This window comes from Parus major, chromosome 2, assembly GCF_001522545.3.
Source record: "Parus major isolate Abel chromosome 2, Parus_major1.1, whole genome shotgun sequence".
In the NCBI taxonomy this organism is placed as follows: domain Eukaryota; kingdom Metazoa; phylum Chordata; class Aves; order Passeriformes; family Paridae; genus Parus; species Parus major.
The window spans coordinates 129,596,254-129,623,535 of NC_031769.1; the positions used below are offsets into that span (position 1 = coordinate 129,596,254).

General features: G+C 36.0%; 1 protein-coding gene across 9 annotated transcripts in view; it reads left to right on the top strand.

Annotated features, from left to right (window-relative positions):
• Positions 1–27,282, top strand: part of VPS13B (vacuolar protein sorting 13 homolog B) — a 422,306-nt gene that overhangs the window by 23,687 nt on the left and 371,337 nt on the right. For 7 of the 9 annotated variants that reach the window (XM_015617450.2, XM_015617453.2, XM_015617455.2 and 4 more), the window contains 2 exons: positions 22,037–22,160; positions 26,330–26,497. In XM_015617450.2, coding sequence (XP_015472936.1) covers positions 22,037–22,160; positions 26,330–26,497 — 292 coding nt within the window. The remainder of the gene's footprint in view (positions 1–22,036; positions 22,161–26,329; positions 26,498–27,282) is intronic. The other 2 variants (XM_015617454.2, XM_015617456.2) reach the window with 1 other exon arrangement.

Below are 27,282 nucleotides of genomic sequence, written 5' to 3' on the forward strand. Positions count from 1 at the left end.
TTGGATGCCTGGTTCTCTACTCTAGACTGTGTTTCTGGCTGTTTTTCCTCAGCAGCACTGCTCCTGTTTTCTCTGAGGAACCTAATAAGGTATAATGAATGCTCTTGTTAGAGGGCACTGCTGGGGAGATGTTCTTCTGGGGGAGAGAACTGGCTACACTCAGAGCTTGGGTGTCTTGCAGCCACATTTTTTTTCAGGTGGATGCTTTTTTGTGTGTGAAACAGCAGAGTACTTTCATCAGACAAAATAAAGTTGTGGTGCTTTCAAGAATGTTGGAAAACTTAATTTGAAACAGAAATAAAAAATTATAATTTTTGATAAATCTGAAAGTGAACTTTGATGTTTCCAACTAAATGTTTCTTTTTCTACCACTTTTCATGTTGATCTTGTACTGAAAGCCAGTGTCAAGGTTTTGAAACCTCAAGAGCCTGACTCAGTGAATTGGTCTGTATGTTAGTACCGGGCAAGGGACAGACTTGTCTCACAGTTGCCAGCTCATGAGCACTTATCTTCTCTCTGCCTGTGACAGACCTGGCTAGAGGTTGATGATTCTGGCCCACAGATTCTTAGTTTAGGATGCAGTAATAAAATTCTGACTCTGTTTAGAGGTAAACGGCAGCTAATTTGAAACTAATGCTAAATGTCTTCACACATTGTCAAACCAATCTGATGATTATATTAATACCAGGATCCTATCCTGTCCTTGGCACTTGTGGGACTACTATGAGTTCTGTGGCTATTGCTTGTAGATAGAAGATGGATCCTAGATCATGAAGTATTTTCTATGATCTCCTCACACTGGTATTTCATGATTTCAGATTTAATAGGCTTCTGAGTTCTCCTGAGCAGAGAACAATCTAGAGTGCTCCTTTCTCAGTGTTTGTGGTAAACAGCTGGTAGACAGTTTGATGGTTCCAATACATATGATGGCTTATGCCTCAAGGAGATAGAAAGTTAAGGGAATTGCAGCTAGCAGTTATGAAGAAATCCCTTGCTTGTGAGATTCCCCTCTTAACAGAAGCATTAAGGAAGCATGGTGTGGTAGGATTGAGCTTTTCAAATGGTGGTGTCATTCTTCCAAATTTGTTCTGTCCTACTCTGCTTCAAAACAGCATCACACCCATACCTGTTCCATTATTACCACTTTCTTTCCCCCTCATCTTAAAATGGTTTTAATGGTTAAGTTTGTTGGTTGTTTCCCCCCCCCCCCCCGTCCTAGTGTTTTTGATGCCTGAGCTGTGAGCTTTTCCCATCTAAAAGGTTTGGTGTATGACATTTTACATTTTATGACTGTAATATTCTTGGCTATCTTTACCCAATTAAAATTCCCAACAGTGATAGTTGTGTCTTTAACATGTCACACACTATTATTTTATAGTGTGTTTTTTTTTCTCTCTTTTTTTTTTGTTTGTTTGAAAACAAATTATTGGATTTATGCAAAAGGCTTATGTATAACAATCTTTTATAGGCAGAAAGGAAGGACATATTTGATTGTTCTTTTCAGTTTTTATTCCTGTCTCTAAGGAGACACGTAATGCTTTAAGTGATTTATAAAGTAGCCTTGTAAACACATTCAAGTCATAGTAGCTTTAAAGCTTCCTTTCTACATGATTTTTTTTCATCATTGAACACTCTTGTAATGAATTCAAGTGTGGTATGATCCTGTCATTTGTGCTGACTTGATGTAACTTCTTGCACTCGATATTTATTTCTGTTCTTGAATATGAATTCATGTCAGTTTTACTGCTATTACTGAGTAAGAAATGGTTTTGTTCATGCAAGGTTATCCTCTTTTTCCTGCAATTTAAGTAACACAAATATATTCCTAAACACATAATTTGCCTTTGCTCTGGTTTTGGTTCACTGCAATGTGAAGCCTGTTCAAAATAGCAGGAACTTAATCTGTTCTGGTACTGAAAGGCACTGTGTATGTAAAAGCAAATACTGAAGTGTGGTTCTGCTTGGTTTTGCTATATATTGAGTAATCAGTAAAAATTCTAGATGAGCAACAGGAAAGTCTTGCATGGTGGGGAGATTTTGTTTCTCTTAAATTTATTCTTACACTACTGTTTCAGATCCTGTTTTAGCAGTAGTAGGAGAGCAGGCAGGAAGATGTGAAAGGGAGGAGAACAGGAATGCTTATTGACATGCAGGTCAGCTCATGTATGTAGCAGTTTGGTAGGCTACATTATCAAAATTATTCTCAAGAGATCTCTCAGGCAGTTAAACCTATTTTCAGCTTTCTCTTCACCACGTACTTCAAATCACCACTTGCTATCACACTTGCTGCTTTGTAAGGTGCTTTTCTGCAGCCTGAACTTATTCTTTGCCTTTACAAACTCCCCTTCCTTGCTTCAACCACCTCTTTCATTTAACAAACCCACAGTGCTTCAATTGCTACTTCATTTTGAATATTTATATGAGCTATTGCATAATTTGTTGATTTTGTTTTAATTAAAGGAGTGTGAGACATGAGTAGTATAAGCACGTTCCTCATCAGAAGGTCAGCCCTTAGAAACTTCTGCAGTCCTGAACCAGTTTCTATAAGTATTTGCTCTGTTCAGAATCCTGATCTAAACTAGGCTGAAAATTAGCATAGTGACTGATTAGAAGACAAAGGTAACTTTTCTCAATTCTTACAGTAGTTGGAAATGTTTATTTCCAACTTAATTGTTAATATTATTAATTATTATTTAGATTAATGAGTTTCAAGGATTGAGAAGTATTTATCTGAAAAAATAAGTTATATAGTACTGTCTCTTTGAGCTTAGTTTTATGTGATAATTCAAATTTGGATTCTTTTTGGATGAATATCATAATTGAAACTACCACAAGTAAGTGTGCAAATGTTCAGTTGTTTTAAAAGTACTTTCATTTGGTTTGGTAGCAGAGATAATACGCATCGAGTTTTTTGATGTTGGTATTCTTTTCTGGCAGTAAAAATGCAAGTCTTTATCATACTTCTGTTTATAAATGAAATTGTTTATAAACTCTTACATTAAAAAGTTTTTAATGAATACCATCATATTTTAGGAAAAATATTTGATGTTTTATCCAAAGCTTCTCATATATATTTATAAAACCACTTTGTACCCTCACTAGAATATTAAATATTTAAGAGGTCAATACAGCACTGGAATGTCATGCCATTTATGATCCATTTTATTAAGCCATTGCTTTCCCAAGTCTGTTAATTAAAATCACCCCTTTCATGAGAACATGAGAAAGTTATATACTCCATTTAACATAGAGAATGTTCATTTGTAATATGAATTTAAATAGACATTAAAATGACCATAACAATGTAAAATGCAAACATTTTTCTTCACTACTACTTTTTTTTTTTGCTATAGTCTAAGACTTGGAGAAAAACCCCCCATCTTATTAGCAGTAATGTACCTTGAAATTCTATTGAAAAGAGGATTCACAGTGTGGTTTTGGGTGATTTTTTTGTTGATTTAATTTTGTGGTTGCAGATATTATGTCCCCACACAGTGAGTTACATTATTAGTAAATCGGTTCTTTTACCCCTGTGTAACAGCAGCTGAGAGAATCTTCTAGCTACATTAAGTTGCTGGAAAACATCCCTGATAAAATTGATGAGCTTATCAAATTTTGAAACTATTCTCTAGAGCATATAGAAATTCAGAGACAATGCTCTGGGGCTTAGTCTGTTCTATTGAAACTAGCTTTCTGTCAGTTTTTGCCATGTGGACACCTTATTTTCATGCTTGCTGGGGCAAGGCACTGCCTTTTGTAGCATATGCAGAAGGCTGCTTGTCACTGTAGGAGATGAGTTTGGGGACAGCAGTGTTGCTGCTTCACTGCCCTTACTGTAGCTGTTGAGAAGTCTGCCATGTCCTTGTCTCCCAAGGCTGGTCATCTCACCCCTACTGTCTGTGGCTCATCCCTCACCTTGTCTTTGGCCCCAGTTGTCAGAACTTGTGTAGGTCAGTAGCTTTACCCAGTGTGTTTCATTGCTGTGATATGTATTTCTCTTAATGAAATTCTGAAACCAATAGCTTGCTTGGCCAAAGATTAATTTGAAAGTCCTTAACCATTTAAATTCTGTACTTAGTGGCATTTACACAGAATACTATGTGGGTAGCAGGTAGTTTCATGATTCTCTGGGGGGTATGGTTTGCTGTAGCTGGTTTTGTTGTACTCTTATTCATAAAATGTTTTACTGAATATCTCATAACAAGCTCCTGCTACACACTCCTGGTGGTATTTTGTAATATTGCTACAATAATCCACCTGTATGGATTTCAGCAAAAGGCTTAGTGAATTTATTTTCCCCCCACTGTTTTCCCCCAGTCTGCCACCCTGAGTTGGAGAATGTCCCAAACTCTGCTTGAAAGGTAATACTGGGGCAGAGTAACTCAAACTTAGGCTCCTTTTGCCTTAGAAACAGAGCTCGTTCCTCCAGAAAGAAAGGGCGGGAGGGAGAAAAGGAAAGCCCAAACCTTGCTCTATAGGTAGAGGTAACAAAGATACCTTTCATTGCTTATCTCAAATGCTCTAGCATAGCTTCTTCATTCTACTTATATTGTCTCATGTAATTCTCTTACATCCAGTTATTCTGATGTATCTGAGGTGCACACTGGCACCCACACTGGGTTTCTGAATGTTGTGCTGTGGGATATAAAGATGGTTTAAAAGGCAATCATCTAAGTTACTGTACATTAATGTAGGGAAAAAACATGTTTCCAATAACTTTTATGGGTCTTGCAGTATTTAATACATATCTAGTAATAGCTGTGTATGTAATTGTCTTTATATGATCAAAATATATTATTGGACGTACTTTTACATTAAGATGCCAAATTAAAATTTACAGTCAAATGTGAATGAGGTTTCTTTTTCCATTTAATAATGCTGGAACTAAGATCTACCACTGTGTACAGTTCCACTTAGCATTTTGTAGTTGATTGAAGTATTTCTGCAAGACGTTAATGGGAATTTTCTCATGCTCCTTGGTTTGGCGGTTGTTCAGAGACCAGTTTTCATGACTTCTTCCAAACTATTTCAGCAAACTTACATATCATATGTATCATAAGTGACTTGGTAGATTCTGATCCCTTTAAATCCTTATGGAGAGACAACCACACACTGGAGTTTTACATAGCAAAAGAGATATATCAGAGATTATGGGCACTGTCTACTGCTTTTTCTTCATTCTTAGTTTAAGCCAAGGGATTGCCCTTGCTATGGCTTGTACTCTTTGGAGGCTGTGTATTTTTTATATTAAAGATGCTGATTTTAGAAAATAGTTTGCTTTTTGTTTATACCATTTTGCTTTAATTTTCTTTGTATTTTGTCATCCGTCTGGTATCTCGCTTCTATTTCTGATCATCTGCTAGTTTTGACACTATTTTTTTTTTTTGTCACTATTCAGTAGTCAGTATTGGAATAAATAATTATTGAAAAGATTTCCTACCATCCTGGATGAATAGGATTTTAACACCAACAGGAGCTTTTTGATAATCTCATCTGATTTTCTTACAAGAAGGTGTCTATAAATTGAACTAATTTTCACTAATCTTTAGGGTTATCTAAGTCATGTTTCTTCTGTGGGTTAAAATATAGCACCCATAAAGTTAGTCTGGTGCCTAAAAGCATTTCTTCGATAGACTTAGGAAGAATTTTTAGAAACTTTTTCAGGATATTTGTGGGTTAAGCAGCCTTAGGAAACGGAACATCTCCTTGTATATCTGAAGTATAAGAGAAAACTTCCTCATGTTGATTTCATAATTCTCTTTTATGTATATACTGCCACAGGGCTGGTGCCCCTGGCTAATGGCACTTGCAGCAGAACAGCATGAGATTATAATGTGGAAGGCAAAAATAGTGTACTTCCCACTTTTCCCTCCTGACATTAGGAAAGGGAGAAAGATTTTTGGGTTCTGAGCTTAGCACAGGTTGGAACACCTTAATTTGATAATTTTAACAGTAGTAAAGCTAGGAAAGGACTTAACTGGACTAATGGCATGTGGCTGGTATGTTCTTTGAGATATTAGGTTAAGATGAGTTATGTATCTTTTGGTTGTATGAATATGGGTGGCTGGGTGGACTTAGCATAATGGAGTATTAAATGAAGTGTAATATTTGCGTAGGAGCAGTGAGGGACATAATAAAGGGGGTGGAGACCAGAAAAGAACTGCTGAATATGCTGGTGCTGCTCAAGTCCTCTGGGATGTGATGTGTACCATCTATTGCTGCATATTTGTTTCCTCAGTGCTGTGTGGAACATGCCCAATTTTTAGACTCAAAAAGCAGCTCTTGGAGTTTTTGTTTAATTCAACTGAAACACCCCGCTACTTTTCAGTGCTTTATCTTTCTTTCCTGCAGTTGTGTCCTCTATGCTGCTGATGCAGCAGTCAGCAAGAAGTCCTTTTGGAGGCCCTCAATTTTTGGGACTTGGAAGTTTAGTTTAGAGGTGGTTAAAACATTTTTGTGAGGATTTATTCTTGTTCAAAAAACATAGAACATGCAGGTGTTTTGTGTAAGAGAAATGTTCCCTTCATCTTAGGTCACTTTTGCTTTAGGAGAGAATCCCGAGCTACTGCCAGGATTTACTCTGTGGTTGCTTTCTGGCTCTGTGCATCAGAATTGATAAGGAAAGAGTGATAAGGTGCAGTACCATGAAACTTGGTGATTCCCAGCCTTTTCTAGGTGCCTGCTTTAGCCTTCAAGATATTTTCTGATTTTAGGAATGTGTAAATAATGAAAATGGTTGCTGTCTGTAAATGTCCTGATGCCTTGAAAATTAGTGCTGTGCACCTTATTTCAACATATCAATTAGAGGTAACTAATGTGATGTTATCAGTGATTTATGTTGATCAAAACTCTCTGAAAAACTAGTGTCTATGTTTCTCTTTAGCACCTAATTGCAGTGCAAAGCTTTAATTCTCAAAAAAACCCCACTTTTAGGAGAAACTAAGAAATGTGTTTAGTATTCTTCTATGTCACATCATGCCTGTTAGGTTTGGAGAGATTTTGTGTTTGCAGCATAAGAAGTCTTCAGTCTGATACAAGCAGAATGTATTATTGAAAATCCAAATAAGTTTCTGTTCTGATTGACTTAAAATGATGTAGTCATGAAGATGGTTTGCATTTTAAAAGAAAAATCTAAGCTCTGGTTCGTTTTCTAAATCAAGCAATTCTTATTTAATAAATGTATTTTTAATGGTATATTTTCAGCACTTGTTTGCTAGATAAAAACCTCTCTCTATATATAGCTTCAAAATCTCATCAGGCAGGAAAATGTATCATGTTGAACTGTAAGTTTAAGTTGAGGGGGGAGAAAACCAACACAGGTAAAGATCTTTAATTTACACATTTAATTATGAAAAGTTGTGGATGTTGGTTGCAGAAGTAATAGACCCAATCTTCCTCCCTGACATAAAACATAAACAAGCAAAGTTTTTGATGAAATACAGAATTTTTTCTCTAGGCAAGTAGCAGCTCATCGGCCGGAGCTTATCTGGCTCTACCACTTCGGTCCGCGCCAGGAGTGGGTCACACCCCAGAGCAGGATGACCCGAGGTGCGACTAGAGCACTTGCACTGTGGCTTTTTGGCTGTTGGTCTGCTCTCTGAGGAGACAAGGATGAGAGGGGGGTCTTTTGCATGGGATAATAGAGGATTTATTGCTCTGGGGAGTCTTGCAAGTAAAAGACAGAAAATGCGAGCGTGCAACAGCTGAAATAGGGAGGTGGTTCAAAGGGAGGGTAGAAAGCATCAGCAGTCAGAGATATTGTGGGGAAGATGTAAAAGGAGGGGTTCACAAAATCCTCATCCAGGGAGAGAGGTAGTGGGGGAAACAGGGTCACATGGACTAATCAAACATCAAAATTTAGGGGATTTCCAGAGTGGAATTCCAAACATGTGGTGAGCATAAGATTGGGTTGACAGGAGACTCAGGGTAGATTGACAGTGTAGGGTTGTGAGAGTCTCATTTGGACCAAACCATCAACTTGGGCAATAACAGAACATACCATTAACAAGAAACACACTGCAACAAAGTAGAACACTGTGAACGCCATGGACAAATACCACTTATTTAATACTTCTCACCAAAAACATCCATACAGTATTTTGCAAAGTCGATTATGGGAACACAGATGACTTGTGAAAAATGTGCTGTATTTGGGATCTCTGTCTTTCTTCTCTTAAATCTATTTTGCATACTAGATCTAGGGGAAAAATTGTATGTATGAATTTTGTCCATGGAAATAGTTCTGGCATATTTTGTTCATGGAAGATGTTGTAAAACAATGTCTTAATAGAATGATATTAGATATCTGATACTTTAAGCAAAAGTTTATAAAGATGTAAGTATATATGTAGAAACTCATATGAGTTATATGTATACATGTATGTTAGTTTAGCTGTAAGCATATCTACATGTACTGTGTATAATAATCATATAATTATCAGTGTAGTATAATTTATATACTGCACTGATAAGCATTGCAAAAATACCTTAATGAAATAATCTTTTTTTTAAAGTAATTAAGGACTTTAATATAGAACATTGGCAAATAGGAGCAGAGGGTTTATGATAGGTAAGTGTGCACATAATGTGGTTATAATTCAGCCACAGAAGAAAAGTAGAAGTGGAAGTATCCTTGGGTTTTATGTGGCATATTAAATTTTAATTAGAAAAGACGCTTTGGTAAGCCTGCATCTGGGTAACTAGATGAAGTACTCATAACTTGAGTTATGCAGGTTTGCAGGTAAGTTTGGCTTTATGGCATAAAGGTTTATAAGGAGTTAAACTGATAGTACTGTGGCTAGGATTTTTTTGTCATCTAACTTTTTTATGAAAATTATAGAATTATATATACAACTGATAACTTTAAAATATCCTGTATCATGATTTGCCATGAACCTTGGGCTTCATAATATAATTACTCTTTTTTTTCTTAATCTACATTGTTAGTAATTTATTTTTCAAAGAGCTACTGGACTGCACAGGTTGTCTATCTCCAGTATTGAGTCTCTGATTTTTTAAGCCATCATATTAAAATTGCAACTCTTTAATTATATTTTAAATTAATTTTTATATATTTTTTCTACTTAAATGATATTTTATCATTCTAATGCTTGTTGGAGTGTGGGATAGCTCAAAAAAAGAATACCTGTGGACAAAAAACTGCTTTTCATCATTTGGTACAAGTATTTACCCACATGTAAGTGTGCCTATGTGCTTCCACAGAGGAAACAGGATTAGGATGACAGTCAAAGTGCCACATGATGTTTCCAGAAACACAGAAAGTCACAATGCAGGCAGCACAGTCAGTATATTTAAAAACATGGGTATTTAAAAATCCTTGTGTGACTATGTTAAGACTCATATCAGTTTGATGCACTGCCACAATCATGTCCTGTGGTGACTTCCTTTATATGCAGTATATTATTTCTTTCATCTTTTTATTGCTACTTACACCCTGATTTTGAGACTCACACACACAAAAAGGACTATTTAGGCACTCAATGCTTCAATATTTGTTCAGCGTGAAGTGGAGGTGTGTGGTTCTTTGCATCCTGCCTTCTTTGCCAGGAAATTTGGAAATAAAAATGTGTAGGCCTGTCAACTATGTGAAATCTAGATGCATTTTTTTTCTTATAAAACAAATACTTTGTTCAACGAATCATGAGCTTGTGTTCCTCTCACAACAGTAAGTCTTGAGAACTGACTGTGCTTATATAGCAAGATTTCAGAATAAAGCATGACTTAAAGTGATGCATTTTACAGCCTTACATTTCCAGAGCACTTTAGGAATCTGTATGTGTCAACACTTCTTGTTGAACAAACATAGTTTTTAAAGTGCTATTTGGATATTTATTTTAATGGTATGTAAGACACAGAAGGGATAGTTGCAGTTTCCAACTTTGTTCAGTTTGCTCTGTGAGATACAGGGTAAACATCTGGTGCAAAAGCTGTTTGAGGGAGAAGGAGAAAGAAGAGAGTAGTGAGAAGACCTGCTAGGATAGGATGAATGGAGGGTGTTTGTCTGTGTATGGTGGATTCAGGAGTGAAAGAACCATGGTCTGTGCCACAGGAGGGTGCTAAAGCATGAACATGGTCCCTGGGTGGTTGCCATGGGTGGACCATCCTTGATTGTCCTAGTCCTTACATTATTGGTATTATCTAAAGTTTACAGAAAGACTTATAAAGCAAGGGATTTGCCTTCTGACTAATGAAATCAGGACTGCAGATAAAAAGCATCAGTCAAGAAAAGCTCTCTTGTAGTTTGACATGAATGCAATTGCACTTACATGAATTTATAATATTTTGAATAGTACACCTAAGGTTAGTTTTAGAAGGTGCTACAACTATCCACCTTCAAGTATATCCTGCAATCAGTATATACCATGTAAAATAAGTGTTAGTGAAACTTGAATGAGTGGATTACTTAATGGCATGTTACTTTTGATTACTTTTGTCAAACTTAAATTTATAAAACATCTCACAATGTAAACTAATAGATAAAAATCATGAATAATTAATGATCTAAGAGAACATTTTTGTGAATTTAATTTATTTTTTAACTTTTTATTTCTTGGCTGAAGTTATGCAGTAGTTTTGTTACAGAACTTGTTCCATGTTTTGATTTGAAACAAGATACACTATTTTCTTCTTCTTCACTAAATGCTCCCTGAGCTTATTTTCTTGGCATTATATGAGATTAGAGGATATTTCCAAGCTTTTTTTACTTTCCCACATACATATTTTTTTCCCCAAGTTCTGTTCAATCTTTTTTCTCCATCCTGTTGTCCAGTTTTTAATTTTTTCCTGTTGCACGTGGCTGGAGTCACGGTTGAGCACAAACAGTAACAGTCCTGTCTCCCTAGCTCCTTTCAGAATATTTGTTTTGTTCCATTGGGCACTCAGTTTCATTTCTTCTGACACTCACTTTCCTACCTTGTTTAAAACCTGTCCTTACTCTTTCATTGCAACTTTGACCAAGGATAAAAAAATATTTTCCATCCAAATGATTTGAAAGATGTTTTTTGGTTTGGTTTTTTTTTGTTGTTTTTTTTTTTTTTTTAAATTTGATGTTAAAAGCTATCCCTTTAGTTAGTACCAAGAAAGGTGTATTTGAATTCTGAACATTCAGATTTGTGTAAGAAAGTGACATGAGTGTGGTGTTCACTGGAAAAAATAGCAAATGTTGAATCCTGGTATAGAGTCCATGCTGCCCGAGAGGAGGTACACTGTATTTTAAATTAACCACTGTGATAAAAAATTACATGTTATGTTATAATACAGACATCTTTTGTAAAACTTTGCAACATGTACAGTGTAGTGCTGACAGCTGCACTTGACTTAATATATAGCATTCTGGTGGTTTGGTGTGATAGACTGCTGGCTGTTTTAGAAGATAAATTACTGTTTATTTAGGTTGAAGTTAATGTTTCAAAAGCATTCTTACTTAAAAAGCAGAGCATTATAAATATCAATAACTTCTCTGAAATGGTCTACACATTACAAACTGACAATAGCAAAAGAAAAGACTGATTATCAGTAGAAAACCTGTAATTACGTGTCTTGAGTAAGTTTCTCTTATGTGTGTTTTTTAACATTGATTAACTAGGAAGATCTTGCAACCATTCAGCCAGCTTTGTCATTTAGTCAAATAGTTTTAAAAAATGTTATTTAAATAAAATGTAATTGATAAATTACATTTGGTGCAAATCTGTTCTTCTCCATCATGGTGTCTGAAGTTTAGCTTAAACAGAAAGAATCAAAATAAAGTATAAATTTGCAAAGTGATTTGTTAGAAATACAGGAGAGCTGTTAATGTGCACTTGAAAGTATAAAGATAAGCATTTTGGGAAATTATATGGAAGATTTGCTTGAGACAGCTAAATAATGGTGCTCTCAACTAGGCTTCTGTGTTTAGAATTTGATCAGCTGGAAAGTAAGAAAACTATGTAAGTTAAGAGAAATTGTGTTTCAGACAGATGTATGGAAGTATCTAACATTTGATGTACAGTTATACTCAGTAGATTTTAATTTCTTAAAGCTGTTTGAATATTCATACATAGCTTTAGCACAATTACGTAGTGTTACATGTGGGTTCATAGAACGCATGAAAAGCATACGTGAGAAGAACTACTGGAAATGTTAGAAAATGAAGTTTTGTCTTAACAAAGCACTAAAAAAGCCATTACTATTATTTTTGTAAAGGCTGTGCTTAGCTTTGGGAAAGAAGAATTTTTTATTACTGTTATGTTGGTGTTCCAGTTTCCTTCTGTAGATTGTGTTGCATGCTGAGATGTCACTACTTTTTCAGTGAAATGCCCTGACTTCTGAATTTGCAGAATGCAAGCTGCAGTGTTTCAGTCTTTCTGTGCCTGAGAAATCTTTCTACTTGAACCTTCCTGTAATGGCAAAAATGTCCTGAAGAGTACTACCTTGGGAAAAGGTCCCCATTGTGGGTTCTGTGAAAAATGGCCACAAGCACAAATTTGGCTTTGACCTATCTTGGACTGTAAAAGAGGAAGAAAGGACTTCTAGGCTAAAATCTCTGATCCAAGTGCTTTTCAATTGCATTGGGTTTTAATATTGAAATCTTAAGGAAAGCAGATGTGCATGGCTTTGTCATTCAGTCTTCTCTGCTTCTTCTTTTGCACTTCCCCAAGAAATTTTGAACCTACTGACTAGTTTCATACAATTTTAATGGAGAATTAGTCACTGTAAGCATAACCTAAACACTTGTGAAAATCGATAGCAGCTGGAGGGACCCTAGTGGGTACACTCTTCCATCTGACATTGGCATGTATAATTCATTGCCATTTCATTACATCTTTGCTCTCTTTCCATCCCCAGCACCCCCCAAAAGCCAAGCACTGTCCAAACGCTGCTCAGTACTGCAAGGAGCTTGCTTGGGTAGCAAGTTCTCCAGGCAAGGCTTTGTGCCTCAGGCCTTTCACTGTTATATGTCAGAGGTTTATTGTGATGATGGAAATTTGAGAGCTGAGGATTACTCAATTTGCTGGGACCCTGCTGTAGGTCTGCTACTCAGTAGTGTTTGGGATTAGGAGAAAATTTGGTCTGGACAGTATTCTACCTTTCTCTGGAGGAAGTGGGCGGCAAGGTTATGTTGTAATAAAAAGTATTGCTACATCCTTGGCAGGTGCTTGGTGGACAGAATTCTTGCACATGGGGTCTGGCTTTCTAATGAAATCCAGTAGGAAGTGTGTTAGGGGAAAGTGCCCTCTAAAGAAAGTGTGAAAATGGAGCTTAACTACAAATTTGTTTCCCTGCCCACCAGAGCTGTGCAGGGAAACAAATGCCATCAATCATCTACCACCACAAAGGAAAGTAATGTCTTGGTGAAGTGTGGGGCCAGTTGAAATAATGCTGGAGACCAGTGCTAACTCTGTGGCAGGTGGAAGAGAGTATGAGAGAGTGACTTGAATGGATCAAACTTTTGCTAATGGTTCCCAGGTGTTGTTTAATGAATCAGTGATGTGAGTGAGCCATGCTTACTATGGTATTTTGATGTTGTGGTGTACACTGCAGGAACAGACTCGATAAATGCTGGAAAAATACTTCTCAACCATTCCAAATATTTCAAGGTACCTGCTACAAGGATGAGATTATGTCCAGCCTTTGGTACAGTGTCTTCCAAAAAACACACACAAAAACGTAAGCAGGTGGTGTAAGAAAAGTCTGTGTTTGTTGTAGTGCTGACTAATTCAGTAGCTGGACCTGGAAGGAGGAGGGTGAGATGCTCCTCTAACAGGCCCCAAATTGTGTGTTAGGCTGGATGACAGTGGAACAGTCAGACTGGTCTGGAGTTTTCATGGAGATAAATTGTTTAAACTTGAAATACATGTCCTATTTTGTACAGACTTAATTTTCAAGAGATTTTTGAAATAGGTATCCATAGTTTTATCACTGCTAATTTTATTATGTTTGCTTGTTTCTGAACACAAGTTGGAAAAGAGAACAGAAATGTGGGCCACTTCAGTTTCTGTCTGTTCTCCATAGTGTATTTTCTGTCACTCTTTTCTCCCAGTCCTTCAGGGTTAAACTGTTTCAGTCACTTTTCTTTCTCATTTTCAGTCACAGAGAACATGCTGGCCAGAATGACCCATGTCAGCCCACTTTTCCTGTTTTGTTGAAGGAGCTCACCTTTCTACTGTCTTTCCTCTTGACTTTCAGTCAACCTGGTGTAAGATTACTGAGTTAGAGTTGTATGCACTGTGACTTTTGTGGAACAAACATTTCAGAATTGACTTTTTTTATTCCTTCCATCTTTGTTTCTACACTGATGCCAAATCTAGAGTATAACTGCCAGTTGCTACTGTAATATTTCTTATTTTGGGTTGGTTTTGGGTTTGTTTTTTTTTTTAGCTTTTAGAGCTCTAGTCATGGGTCAGACTTCACTTTGATATTAAACACAGAATAATGTTGCAGAATTAACACCACCCCACCCATATTCCCCCAAGCAAAGCACTGCACAAGCTTCCTGTAACACGAGAGAATGAAATCTTGAAAAAAAACTTATCCTAGGAGAAATTGCAGAAAAGTAATTTTGAAATGTTTATTTCCATTAAAAAGCACTTACATCATGGTAGGTGGCCTCATAATTTTTTAAAACTACAGTAAATATATCAGAAACTTTACTAGATGATCAGTTAACAGTTTATAATATAACTTTCTTTACACACACAAAAAAAAAGATATTTGTACAACTCCCCTCAAAAAGAGCTTGCAAAGTCATTTTATTTTGTACTCTGTCTTGAGTGCTGAGAAATTGGGGTATATTTCTGAGAACCACTTAGTGAGAACAGCCTGCTCTATTTATCTTTGGCTGTGTGACTGTATCACCATAGGCTTTCAGACACTTGACAGCTCCTTTTCTTGTAAGCAAAGGAATGTTCCTTTCAAATACCCTGCTGCAGCTAATAAGCAGCTAATCAAAACAGTAGCAACATCACAGGGGAGATATCGTTACCCAGAAATGGCGCACGTTTTGTGGTATCAGTGCAACAGATTTTTACAAAGCTTCGTGGCTTACCCTTGAGGCTGCTGTGGCAGCTTTTTAGCCTGTCCAGAGCATTTGTATGGATTTTTAACTTGTACCTCTGTTTTGGAGCACACTGTACTGTGCTAACATAGAATTAACACAGCAAGGCTTATGCTGACATTGGGAGGCAGACGTAACACCCTCACCTCATCTAATGCAGATATCTTAAATGTACCTTGTTGATCATTGCTGCTGGTTGTTTCTGTTAATTTAACACCAGCCAAGATCATCTGCAACAAGAGGCAAATAGAGGCTGACAACTTGTTTAAATTGTTTCTTGATTGCTCCAGTTTGTCTGCTCTGCTTAACCAGATTTAAACCTTGTTTATTTGCCCTACTCTCTGCATCTCTGCCTCAAATTCCTTGGTATTTCTCCGTTGTGGTCTGGGACATAATATTAAGAGTTTATTTTTGACATATTTCTACATTAAATAATACTGAAAAAAGCTGTGGTAGAAAAAAAAAGACTTTCCAACCTGTTCTTGTCTGCCATAGAGAAAGACAGAGCTCTGTCTCTGAGTGCTCACTCTGAGGTATGTGTTTTGAAAAGAGTTAAAAGTGAGTTTTGTTGCTGTGAAAAAAAAACAGGCAGTATCAAATGGTCTTTTGAAAGTGCTAGAAGTATATACATAGAACACATAATTTCTATGTGTAATACAGAATTCTTTAATTATTCTGCAATATTGGAACGCAGCCTGATTTGGCTAAATTGTCTTCAATATTTTGCACTGTCATGGTTTTGAAATATACCTATATTTACATAATTTTAAAGTAAATATGTGTTAGATTATTAGATCACACCTTGCAAAAGATGTACAGATGTTACATGTGAGTCACTGGATTTTCTCTGTTTCAGTGTTATGCTTCTAGTTTGTTTATTAAACACCAATAGAATATATTAAACAAATAATAAAATTATTTTCCTGTACTAATTTCTAACCTGTGTTAGCTAGTGGAAGTATTGTTGTGGGGTTGGAAGTGTAATATGAATCTGTTTATGTGTAGTGCATGTTAGCAGTTGTATAGCAGTGGAAAAGAACCAGATACCCTTTTGAAAACAAGATCTTCATGATGCTTACCATTTTAGTGAAACTTGTGTATTTTAAAGGTAATAATTAAAAAAAAAATTGTATTACTTTTTCTTTCATTTTTGCATGTAGAGTAATCTTTGTGCAATTTGGAATGGTTTCTGGTGATGATCTAGTCCAGCTTCATGCCCAAAGCAGGTCCAATTAGAATTGGTTGCTGGCAGGGCGTGGCCAGCAAAGTGCTGAGTAACTCCAAGGACTGAGACTCTACCACCTCTCTGGGCAGCCAGTTTGATACTTGATCTCCCTCCAAATGATGAAAAAGAGCTTGCCCTTGCTTGGAATTGCACATTTCAGATTTGTACCATGAAAAGATGAGTGGCAACAGACACAGTCTGGATCCCACTTCTCTGTAGTGGGGTGTTTGTGGCAGTAGGATTATCCTTCTCCAGGCTGGACAGCCCTAATTTATCTCAATCTCTTGTGAGAGCACAGGAGGTTCTCCTGAGATCACAGGGCTCCTGTGCCCTATGCACCATGGTGGTCCTCTATAGGTTTGCTTCTGGAGTGTCTTGGAGAGCCCTCGACTGGGTGCAGTATTCCATACAGTGCCTCACAGGGAGCTCAAGGAGGAGAATCATTGTGCCCCTGATTCCACCCTTGCTAATACAGCCCAGCACATAGTTGGCCTTTGCAGAAAAGACATGCTACTGACTCATGGGCAGCTTGCTGCCCCCTGGGACCCTTGGATTGGTTTCTGAAAAGCTGCTCTCGAGCACTTTGGTTTTCAGTCTGCAGTTCCAGAGTATTTTTATCCTGGGTACTCCAGCACTCAGCGTTTACGTCTGAATTTCACTAAGTTCCTGACAGCCTGTTGTTGCTCTATTGGGAACAGCAAGAAGAATGACACAGACTCTCTTGGAGGTCGAACAGGAGAATTTCTCTTGGTTTATTACCTCAGACCTTTTTTATAGACTGATACGTGAAAGTACAGAAAAGTAAAACTCTTATAGGTTAGTACACTAACACATCACCATCACTGGTCAGTGGTGTACACCACCCCTCGACCTTCTCTTGCAAGAAAACAAGGAACTGACAAACAGCACCTGCAAGGCTGTTTTCTATCTCTGAGGATTGTTTTAATTCCTCCTTATGATTTCCCAGGCCACTTTCTCAGGTAAGACTGAGAAAGTTATGTGGCCTGCTATTTCACAGGCGCTGTGCTCCCTGCTTCAGAGTTAGCATCTATAGCCCATTTCTTCATCCCCTCAAGGACCCTATCAATAGCAGTCCTGCCCACCAGTGCATCGGTTCCTCTCCCTAGGTTGGTACGATCCACAGTTTTGATGAGAGTGCACTCTATCCCATCTCCAGGTCTTTAGTATGCGTGTTTAAACACTACAGGCTTGGTACTGATCCCTGAGGGATCCCACAAGTAACCAGTCATCAGCTGGACTTGGTACCCTGGTCACAACCTTTTGAGCTCAGTTGTCCAGCCACTTTTTCACTGAACTCCCACTATGCAGCTGATGTCTCACCAGTCTGAATGAGGAGACCGCCCATGTGAGGAGATTGAGTCAAAGGCCTTGCTAAAATGAGCACATCCTGAATGTTGCTTCTAGTCTTGCCACAGGCAGCCAATTATTTGGCCATATGAGCACTGTCTGCTGGTGGGAAATAAGTCCCATTCTCCCAGGTCTTGCATCTTGCCATTTAAATAGATTTTACAGAAATATGAATAGATATATTTTAATGATTTGTAATGGACATTAAGCTTATTGTTTTAGAAATGATAAAGGATGAGAAAAAGCAAATTTTATAGATGAAAAGGAAAAAATGGGGATGGAGAACTATCTTTTGTGTAGTAGGTAATTTGAATCAGATTGGGTTTTAAAATTTTAATTAATAATATTCATTGGTTTTAAACAGTTTCTTAGTTTTGTTTTTTCCTATGGAACCAAATTTTCTTTGTCTAACTTGGTTTTAGGAAAGCAGAGGGACAGTATTTGCATAAATAGCCAAGTGATCTCCAAGGGACATGCTTTTCTCGTAAGGTGTGCTTTATGCAAGTTTTTGGAGATCTTGCATGTTGAATATGATTTGTGTGTTTTAAAAAGAGAGAGTTTGTCTTTTTTAAGGAGAAAATTATTTTGAATTTGGAAAGCATAATGAACAAAGGAAAGAATAATGAACAAAGATTATAAACTCCACTTATTAGGAAAGATCAAAATAAACCTATTATGTGTTCAGGTATTGTCAATTGTAATTTGCTTTAAACCTTGCAATAATGGTTTTAAATTGCAGTAGAAAATTGACTGAAGAACTTGAATATAACTTTATTAGCCTAGGTGCCTTTACCATGTTACTTACGACTTGCATAGTTATAGAACTAGCCATAGTGCTTCATAAAAACATTTCAGCCGACTACTGGACCTGACACCTCTGCAAAATGTGAAAAAGGAGCCTGGTTGTGCAAAATTGTATTTGTCATTTTTGCAGAACAACACTCCAAAACAGTACCTCTTGTTCAAATTTAAGTTTTCTAGACTTTGCTTACGATACAAGCTAGTGGGAAAAGATACTTTTGTAAGTGAGTTATCTTATTTCAAAATCATTTCTCTAGATATATCGTGAGTATTTTTAGTTTTCCACTGCTGTGGCTATTGTTTGGAATCACTGTCATTAATGATAAAATGAATGGAGGTTTATCAAATTTCATACCACAACTATGGTTATTAGCACTTTTAGAATGTAACTCCCTTCCCACCACCATTACAATTTTGAGTTCAACTTTTAAATGTTTTTCATCTGGTGTGAGGTGGATTTATGGGATTGCAGTAATTTTAGTGCTTTTTGGCTGGGTGTTTCTGATGACATCACTGTGATCTAGACACAGCGTGTGACTCTACTTGGTTCCAGTTTTAAATAGTTTCATAATTATGCTAGTTTTGGCAGTTTCCTTGGAACTTTCCCCATCCCTTTAATGAACATGTTTTACTTCTGGGCTTATGAGACAACCACATGTTTGAGAAATTAATAGTGTGCTCTTAAAGTTAACATTGAGCAGAAATGTGCAGATACAGAAACCTTCTGGATATATGTGTACTTAGGATTGTAACTTTTTTTAAGTTCATGGCCACTCTTATCATCAGTAATCAAAGAATATATTTGGCTTACAAAATATCAGTAACTGTTGTGAAAAAATGCTGTGTATTTTCATACTCAAAAAACCCAAAACCAACCCCTGAAGCCCCCAAAAGTATTTTTGATAATTGTGTGTTATAAGGAAATTAATAGATATTAACCCAGATTAAAAAAAAAAAAAACAACAAAACACCCTTTCTTCAAATGCTAGTCAGGTTGAATTCTTCTTGTACTCTGTTTCTTCATATGCATTAAGTCACACAGGTATATTTCTGAGATAAATTTGTTTTGTGTTTTGGCACTATTTTGGAACACGTACATTTTTTGCTTGTGTTTAGGTCCAGCTTGCTGTAAATGATTTACAGCCATTTTCCATTGAAACAGACTTGTAGCTCAGGGAAATATAAAAAGCTTATTTGTATATAATGTGTTTATAGGTTGAGATTTGAGACTTTGTTTCAAAATTAAGGATTCTCATCTCCTTTCCTTTAAAAAACCAAACCCCCGTCAAAAGCCAGTGCTGGTGTTTATTCCTAGATCTCTGAAAGTGGTAAAAGCTTAAACGACTCTTAATCTTTGCTCATAATACTCAAAAATATTGCATACATTTTGTGAAGTTTTGAGAACATGTATTTAACATAATTGTAGCATTATGTAGATAGAAAAGTTAGACTTTAATGTAATCAGGCTTGACAGAGTTAACACTTCAGAAAAAGAACTTCCCCATTCCCTTCTCCCCCTTCTCTTTATTTTGTAGCTGACATAAATATTATAAGTCAAGTGTAATGTGATCCTATTAGATCAAGTCATTAAATAGTTGCAGCACAGCATTCTATGCAATCCTTGAGTGAGCTTGGGGAAGAAGGAAATGTGGTAATTGAGCTTGGGTTTTTCTGCAAGTTCAAAACATAAATAGTTGTGTAGTGACTTACCTGAAAAAATATTTCTATGCTACATGTGATCTAGTTTCCAAGAAAGAGTATAGCTCAAAGTTATTTCAGAAATTTTAGATTAAGAGTGTGTGAACTAGGTTTTCTCAGTAAACAGGAGAGGTAGGAAAATACATCTTGATGAGGAGGCTTCCATCACGCTGGGCTCAGTGAAAGCTTGAAGCCCTTGTTTTATCTCTGTCAAGTATGCCATAAAGAGAGAGGTGGTTTTCTAATGAAATTGCTCCATAGTTTGAAGTTCAGAGAGAGTCTTGCAGGAAACATGCATTCCTTGATGGAAAGTATGAGAAGCTTGTCAGAGATAAGAAACAAATACCTTCTAAACAGAGCTGATTCTCAACACCCATTATGGGGGTTTTATGAATTTGAATGAGACTTTCCTGTATGACTAAAATGGCCAGATATCCATAAATTAAAAAACATCCAACAGCTTGCTTTCTAATGCTATATTAATAAATGGAAAATCTCAAATCCTTTATGATAACTCATCCTTCTTTTAAAAGCTATCATCTAGTCTTCTAATATATCAATATGGCTGTCTTATGCAATTGCTCTAAATGACTTAAAGCTTCTATCTTAATCTTATTTTTCCCTGACTAAAATTATATTGCTCTTCTTTCTTTGTCTTAGTGAAATGGTACTTTCATTTTATCAGAGAATTTCTCTGTTTTGTTGTTCTAAATACAGTGGAAGGAACAAAATGTCTTCAGTTACTTTTGAAGTTGTAGACTTGCATTTGAAATGTATCATTGCATGCGTTAATTTTCTTTATGGAAAAAAAAATCCACATCAAAAAGCAAGTAATATGAAGATTCCCTTTTGTAATTTCTCTGAGATTATTAGAAATACCAGGCAGCATGTGGAGAAACACGTGATCTGTCCCATACAAAAACCCAGCACAGTTTAAGCTGCTTGCTTTTGGTGTTAGGAAGACTTAAGAATATTATAACTCATACTGTATTACTTGACATTTGTTCCCCAAAGCTTCTTTCTTGTGAACAAATTGTGTGATATGATCAGTGGCATGACCCAGAAAGCACTTTTCACTTTTTCTGCAAGAGACTATGTCTATCAAAGTAATTTGGCTTAGGTCAAAAGCTGTGTTTGCATCCTTTTCAACCTGTTCTTTTAATACATTTACAAGAATATTTGCATTACTTCTCTTGGCTTTCTTACACTTGAGCCTTGTAGTTCAACTGTCATTCTGGAATGTAATAGGAATACTACTGGTATATTTAAAATCCTAGATTCAGCTAATTAAGGTTTTCTTGTCTCTGCAAATCTCATCTTGAAAGGCTTATATCATATTCTGGAATTACAAGCCACATTTGTACATCTGAATTCCTTAATGTTGAATGAGCTATGTTGAAGCTCAAGAGAAGCAGGTGCCCTCAGTTCATTTATCTTTTCTGGGGTCATGTTTTACTGTTATAGAAGTCTGCAAAAATATTTTGCTTTATGAATCAGTTTCAATTAGTGGTATTAGGAAGGATGTGAGTCTGACATCTTGGAACCATCTGAGGTGGTTTCATGAGTAGGCATATAAGCTCATACAGTTAGGTAGTTTCTCATACTTGTTTTGGTAATCTGCAGGGCTCTGTCTCTGAGGAATGTTTCAGCAGAAATGGAGCTAGAAGAAATATGTTCAGTTGAAATAAATATTTAAATGATAGGTTTCTTTTTTAAACTAAAGTTAGTGAAAGTATTAATTTTATGTTGTCCACCTAATTTTGTGAAAACTTCTGTAGTATGGGATTGAATTGATGGAAAAACAGTAACAGATTTTACAGAACCTTTACTAAGTTCTCCCCACATTTATTTTCTTTCTGTTTGGTTGACTTCATTGCTTTCTTTTCCTCTAGCAGGAAGACCACGAAAGTTGTGGTTCCAGTTCAACAAACCGCAGTACCACAGAGAGCATGAAATCAGCAGTAAAATCACGACGAGTTCAGCAGTCTGCTTCTCCTGACCCTGATTTACCTCCAGGTAATCCATAATTTCAGAAACTGATTAGATATTTTTCTGTAACTGAAATACAGACTTTTATTCAGATGACCACAGTGTCTAAGTTACATTATTATGTTTTTGTCTACCTACAAATCATAAAGGTTAGTAAAATACTCGTATGTTAGAAAATAGAACCAAATCACAATAAAATGTAGTTTAATGCTGATAACCTTTCTTTCCATTTCATCAAATTCTTAAATTCACATAACTCATTTATTGTTCAAGGTAGCATCATAGAATCATAGAATGACTTGGATTGGAAGGGACCTTAAAACTCATCTAGTATCAGCCCCCAGCTGTGGTGGTACACCATAACAGGTGTCTCAACTCAATGCGCCATCCAGCCTGGCCTTGAACAGAACTCTGGGCTACTCTGGTTCCAAAGCCTCGGAAGAAAGAATTTCTTTGTATTATCTAATCTAATCTAAACCTGCCCTCTTTCAGCTTTAAACCATTATCCCTTGTCCTGTCTGTACATGCTCTTGTGAAAAGCCCCTCTCCAGGACAACATTCTTGTAGACTCCCTTTAGGTACTGGAAGGCTGCTGTAAAGTTTTTCTGGAGACTTCTCTTTTCCAGGCTAAAAACCCAAACTGTCTCATGTTTTACTAATGTTTTTTATTGAGCCCTGTATCTACAGGAAGAGATTTTCACCCATTTTTTTTTCCCCCTGGATATGGAATTTGAATGTGAATGTGGAATTTGTATACTGAACTTAGAGATATTTCATGATATAAAAATGCCTAAGGATATATGTATCTGGTTACTCTTGCCTCTGAGTTTGGATATGAGGTGTTTCATGCAGAAAACTAAAATTGGAGAGTACTGGAATGAATTGCAAGTTTGCCTTCTTGGGTCATGTAATTTTGGATAGGTTAAAACTATTATAGTTTTGTGTAAAGCTTTCTTGCTGTCTTTTGTTGTCAGATACTTGACTTTATATTTGACTTGAATCAAAGGACATCATTGACATTTAGTGTGTGTAATACGATGTGGTACATGGTATCATCTTGCTTTGAAATGGTTACTTGAGGAGCCAGGGCTGGAGTGTCTCAGAGTTTAGCAATCTAATAAACTCCTGGGGCTTGGAATTGTGGGAAACCATTTCCTACCATGGACAGCGCTTCAGTTGTAGCAGCCCTGTAGAATTCTGTTCTTTGGGTTACATTTGCAAAAAAAAAAAAAGTCAAAGGCTACCCAAAAATTGTATGAATATATTTCCTTTGGTGACATCTGGTAGGATTTTTGTAAGTTACCTTCTTACAAAGTGGTGAAATTATATCAGTACAGTTGTATTAATTGTTGTAAATTACGAAGTTGTAGGTACAGGTGGCTTTGGTTTTGAGTGGATAAATAGTACTGTTTAGTATAGAGGTCCTGTGTGGTAAAATGTCTGAAGATTTAATTTGTGCATCCTGAATTTTAGTAAGACGTGGAGTCATCTGCTTAGAGGGTTTTTTTTGTGTTTTTTAAAAATTTTTGGATTTTTGTTGTTGTTTTCTTTTAAGTCCTTGGAGGATGTGTGTATAATATTTTTGCTGTATTTTTAAAAAATGTTCATTTGCCCTTTTGTTTTAGTGTCCTTGGAGATGAATCTCCGAACGCAAAATTCAGCTAAAAATGTTGCTTTGGCAACAACAGACTGCTGCTAAACTTAAGTTCTTTAGATGTGTCTAGTCAGATGATATTGATTCTGTGACTGTAGAGATACAGACTTTTTGGAGTGGTGAATTTGAAATTGCAGCACTTAATGCACAGGGCAGTGTCCTGGATTCTGGACAATTTAAAAAAAAAATTGTGGATTTTGTGTTGCACCTTAGGAAACCCTAACCCTACAAATTTTCTGGTTGTTTTATTCACTTACCATAGAAAACCTATATTTCAGTGGCAAAGATGCTCATAGTGTTTTTCTTAGAAATCACAGGAGTATAAATAACATTTTACTGCTTTTTCCCCACTTGTCTTTAAAACAAAACTCTTTCAAAAAAGCCTCAAAAAACAAAAAAAGAAACCTTTTATTATACATGAAGTTGCTGATGTTTTTATTATTTTGTTTTGAATAGTAGGAATTACAGTTCCTTAAGATTGTTCCTCACATGTGAAAATCTGCTTCTAGTATATTTGAAGCTAAACTTAATCAGGAAGCTGGTTTTTGTATACTTCCAACAATACCACTAGGTTGAAAATAGCTTCATAGATAGATAGTTTTTAGCAAATCTATGACCCCTATTTTATTTGGAAGATAGGACTCTTAATTTCTCTCTTCATGCACACAGCCAAAAAGACACAGAGATGAAAATAGTGTTGGTCTTTCCCTGAATACCTCTGGAAACTATCAGTACAGCTTGCCTTTTTTTCCTTCTATGATGTAATGTTTTTGTCATTCACAGCAGGAAAATGTATGTTAGATTGACTTTGAAAGACCCTTGAAAGCCAAATACTGGAAAAACTTTGGACCTGTGGAGAGACAGCTTCACTTTCTTCAATGAAATTAGTAGCTTGCTTTAAAATCATAATTAAATAACTGGTTATAATTTTATAGTTGCTAGTTAAATAGTCTGCATAAATATTTCTCTGCTGAAATTAGGAAAAGGAGCTAAATGCCTTGTGCTGCCTTCTATTTATGTACAGGTTGGTTTACATCTCTCCAGTGATGAATATGGGCCTCTTATGCCCCTTAATTATTGAAATAATACATCTGGTTTTCTGAGTTCATATAAACTACAAATGTTACTGTTTGAAGGAGTTAGTGAGAAAATCCTTAAAAGCAAGTTAGTCCACATATTTTTCAGTAGTTTTAGATTGATATGCAAGAAAAGCCAATTTATATTATGTTAGAAATCTGACATTGAATTAGACAGTATTTCTGGATTTCATCTTTCTGGTCATTGAGGTCATTGAGGACTTTGAATCCTGAAAAAAGGGAAAATGTTGCCTATTAGTTGGGCAAATTTTTGTTTGTGGAACTCCAGGAAATCACTTATGTAATGGTAAAACTTGCCATATACTCTAAAGTGAAAAGTTATATATGAGTGTGAAAAAGATGAATACCTAGAAAAAGCAGAGTAGAATGGAAGTAGCAACTTAATTTTCCTAGTTATCTGACAATATTTTGATGTTCATTTTAATTTTAAATTTGAATTTATTTTTTTGATATAAAGGAGTTTTATTTAATGCAAGTGTTAGAAAACTGCTCTTTCTTGAAGCCTATGGATTTAAGCCTGTATTATTAGCTGGCTTTTTTCAGCATAGTCACCAAATTAGAACTCAATGGTGTTTATGAAATGTATTTTTAGATGTGTGTGATGTCATAAATTTGAAAACAGAGAAATTTTAAGGCTTGATTTTTTTTTCCAGCACAAGTAAGTTGTGTCCATAGTTAGGTTCAGTATGTATGAAAGACATCAATATGGGTAATATTTCATTTTTTATGATATTGTTAAAAATATGACACTTTGCCACATACTGTGAATTCCCAGATGAGATGATTTTTCCAATAACATTACACCTACAAAACATGTAAATGGATTTGTTCCCAACAGGCTTCAGTGCAGGTGCTTACTGTTTGGGTTGTTGACAGAAATTGGTTTTGATACACCTCACAGGGGTCTTACTGAACAAGATGTGGATATATTAGGTTTTAGAATGAGAGAGTACTAGGTGTGTTAATGCTTAGTGAACTTATAAAAAAAAATGAGGGAGCACTTAGGCATAATATATGCACACTTGAAAAGTAACCTAGCAGCTGGCATTCACTTTTCCAAACCTGCTTCGAAATATCTTTCAAGTAAAAAAGTAATTGTTAAAATTCTTTGTCTGCAGTAATCCATAGTGTTCTGTTTTCTTAATTAATTTGAAAGTTAATTAGTTTTATATGATTCATTGTATTCATAGCTTATAACAACTTTTTATGGTATCTTGCATTTCTAGGATGTTGATTGACTTTATAACCACGCAGGTTCTTAAAGAGTTTTAAGACATGTTATTTTTTTGGGTAAAGAAAGTACAATAGTTTGTTTAAATTTTGATTTTTTAAAAAAGAGTGCAAGTTGAAAATAATGAATATATTGAAGTAATTTGTTTTTTTACTAAATAAATTAGTTTGTCATGTCTTCCTTATCATTCCCAAGAATTTGTTTTATTTTGTAGGTTACGTGCAGAGTTTGATTCGGCGTGTTGTAAACAATGTCAACATCGTGATCAACAATCTCATATTAAAGTATGTGGAAGATGATATTGTTCTCTCAGTCAATATCACTTCTGCAGAATGCTATACAGTGAATGAGTTTTGGGATCGAGCATTTATGGACATCTCTGGTGAGTAGGTATTTTTTGGTTTTACATATCACTGTGGAGGTGCTCTTAAATTCATACAGAAATTAGTAAGTCTCATAAAAATGACTTTTTTATCAGAAGTAAGACATCTGTCTTTTGACAGAAATTCGATTTCCAACCCTGTTTTCTCTTGTCCTTACCTTAGTTCTGATGAGCCAACTGTAATAATGTAGATTGATTCTTACTGCACCCTTGTATGATGGCAGATAATCATACAAGATATGTTGTCCTCTGCTCACCTTGCCATCATGTGATGGTATTTGAATTAGTGCTTGCTGTTGGCAGTGAGTGTTTAGGCAAGTTTTGTGAGTGAGCAGTAACACATTAAGACATTCCATTGCCCTTGTTTGTGATGGTCTTAAAACTCTGAACAGGCTGGCAGGAGAGGCAGTGTAATGTGATCACAGTAGCTCAGCATACCTGTTGTAAGACATGGTTCATTTCACTTCACATTTTCAGAGGAAAAAAGCCCCCAGCTTCAGACTCTATCTTGATCTTCATTATTTGAATGTTTCAGTCCTTGAATTGCCAATGTTCACCTTTCAGTCTAGGTGCTCTTGCTGACGTTGGCTAGAGGTGGAAATGGGGCACAGTAACTGTGCTAAGATCACATAGAAGATTTCAGGTAGAGTAGGGAATTCAATTAATGTTTTCCCAAACCTATTTTTTTGTTCTGGATAAAATAATTGCAAACTGTTATGACAAAATCACACAATACACTTCATGTTAAGATCACTATAATAGTAGTAAGTGAATAGCTCTTGTTT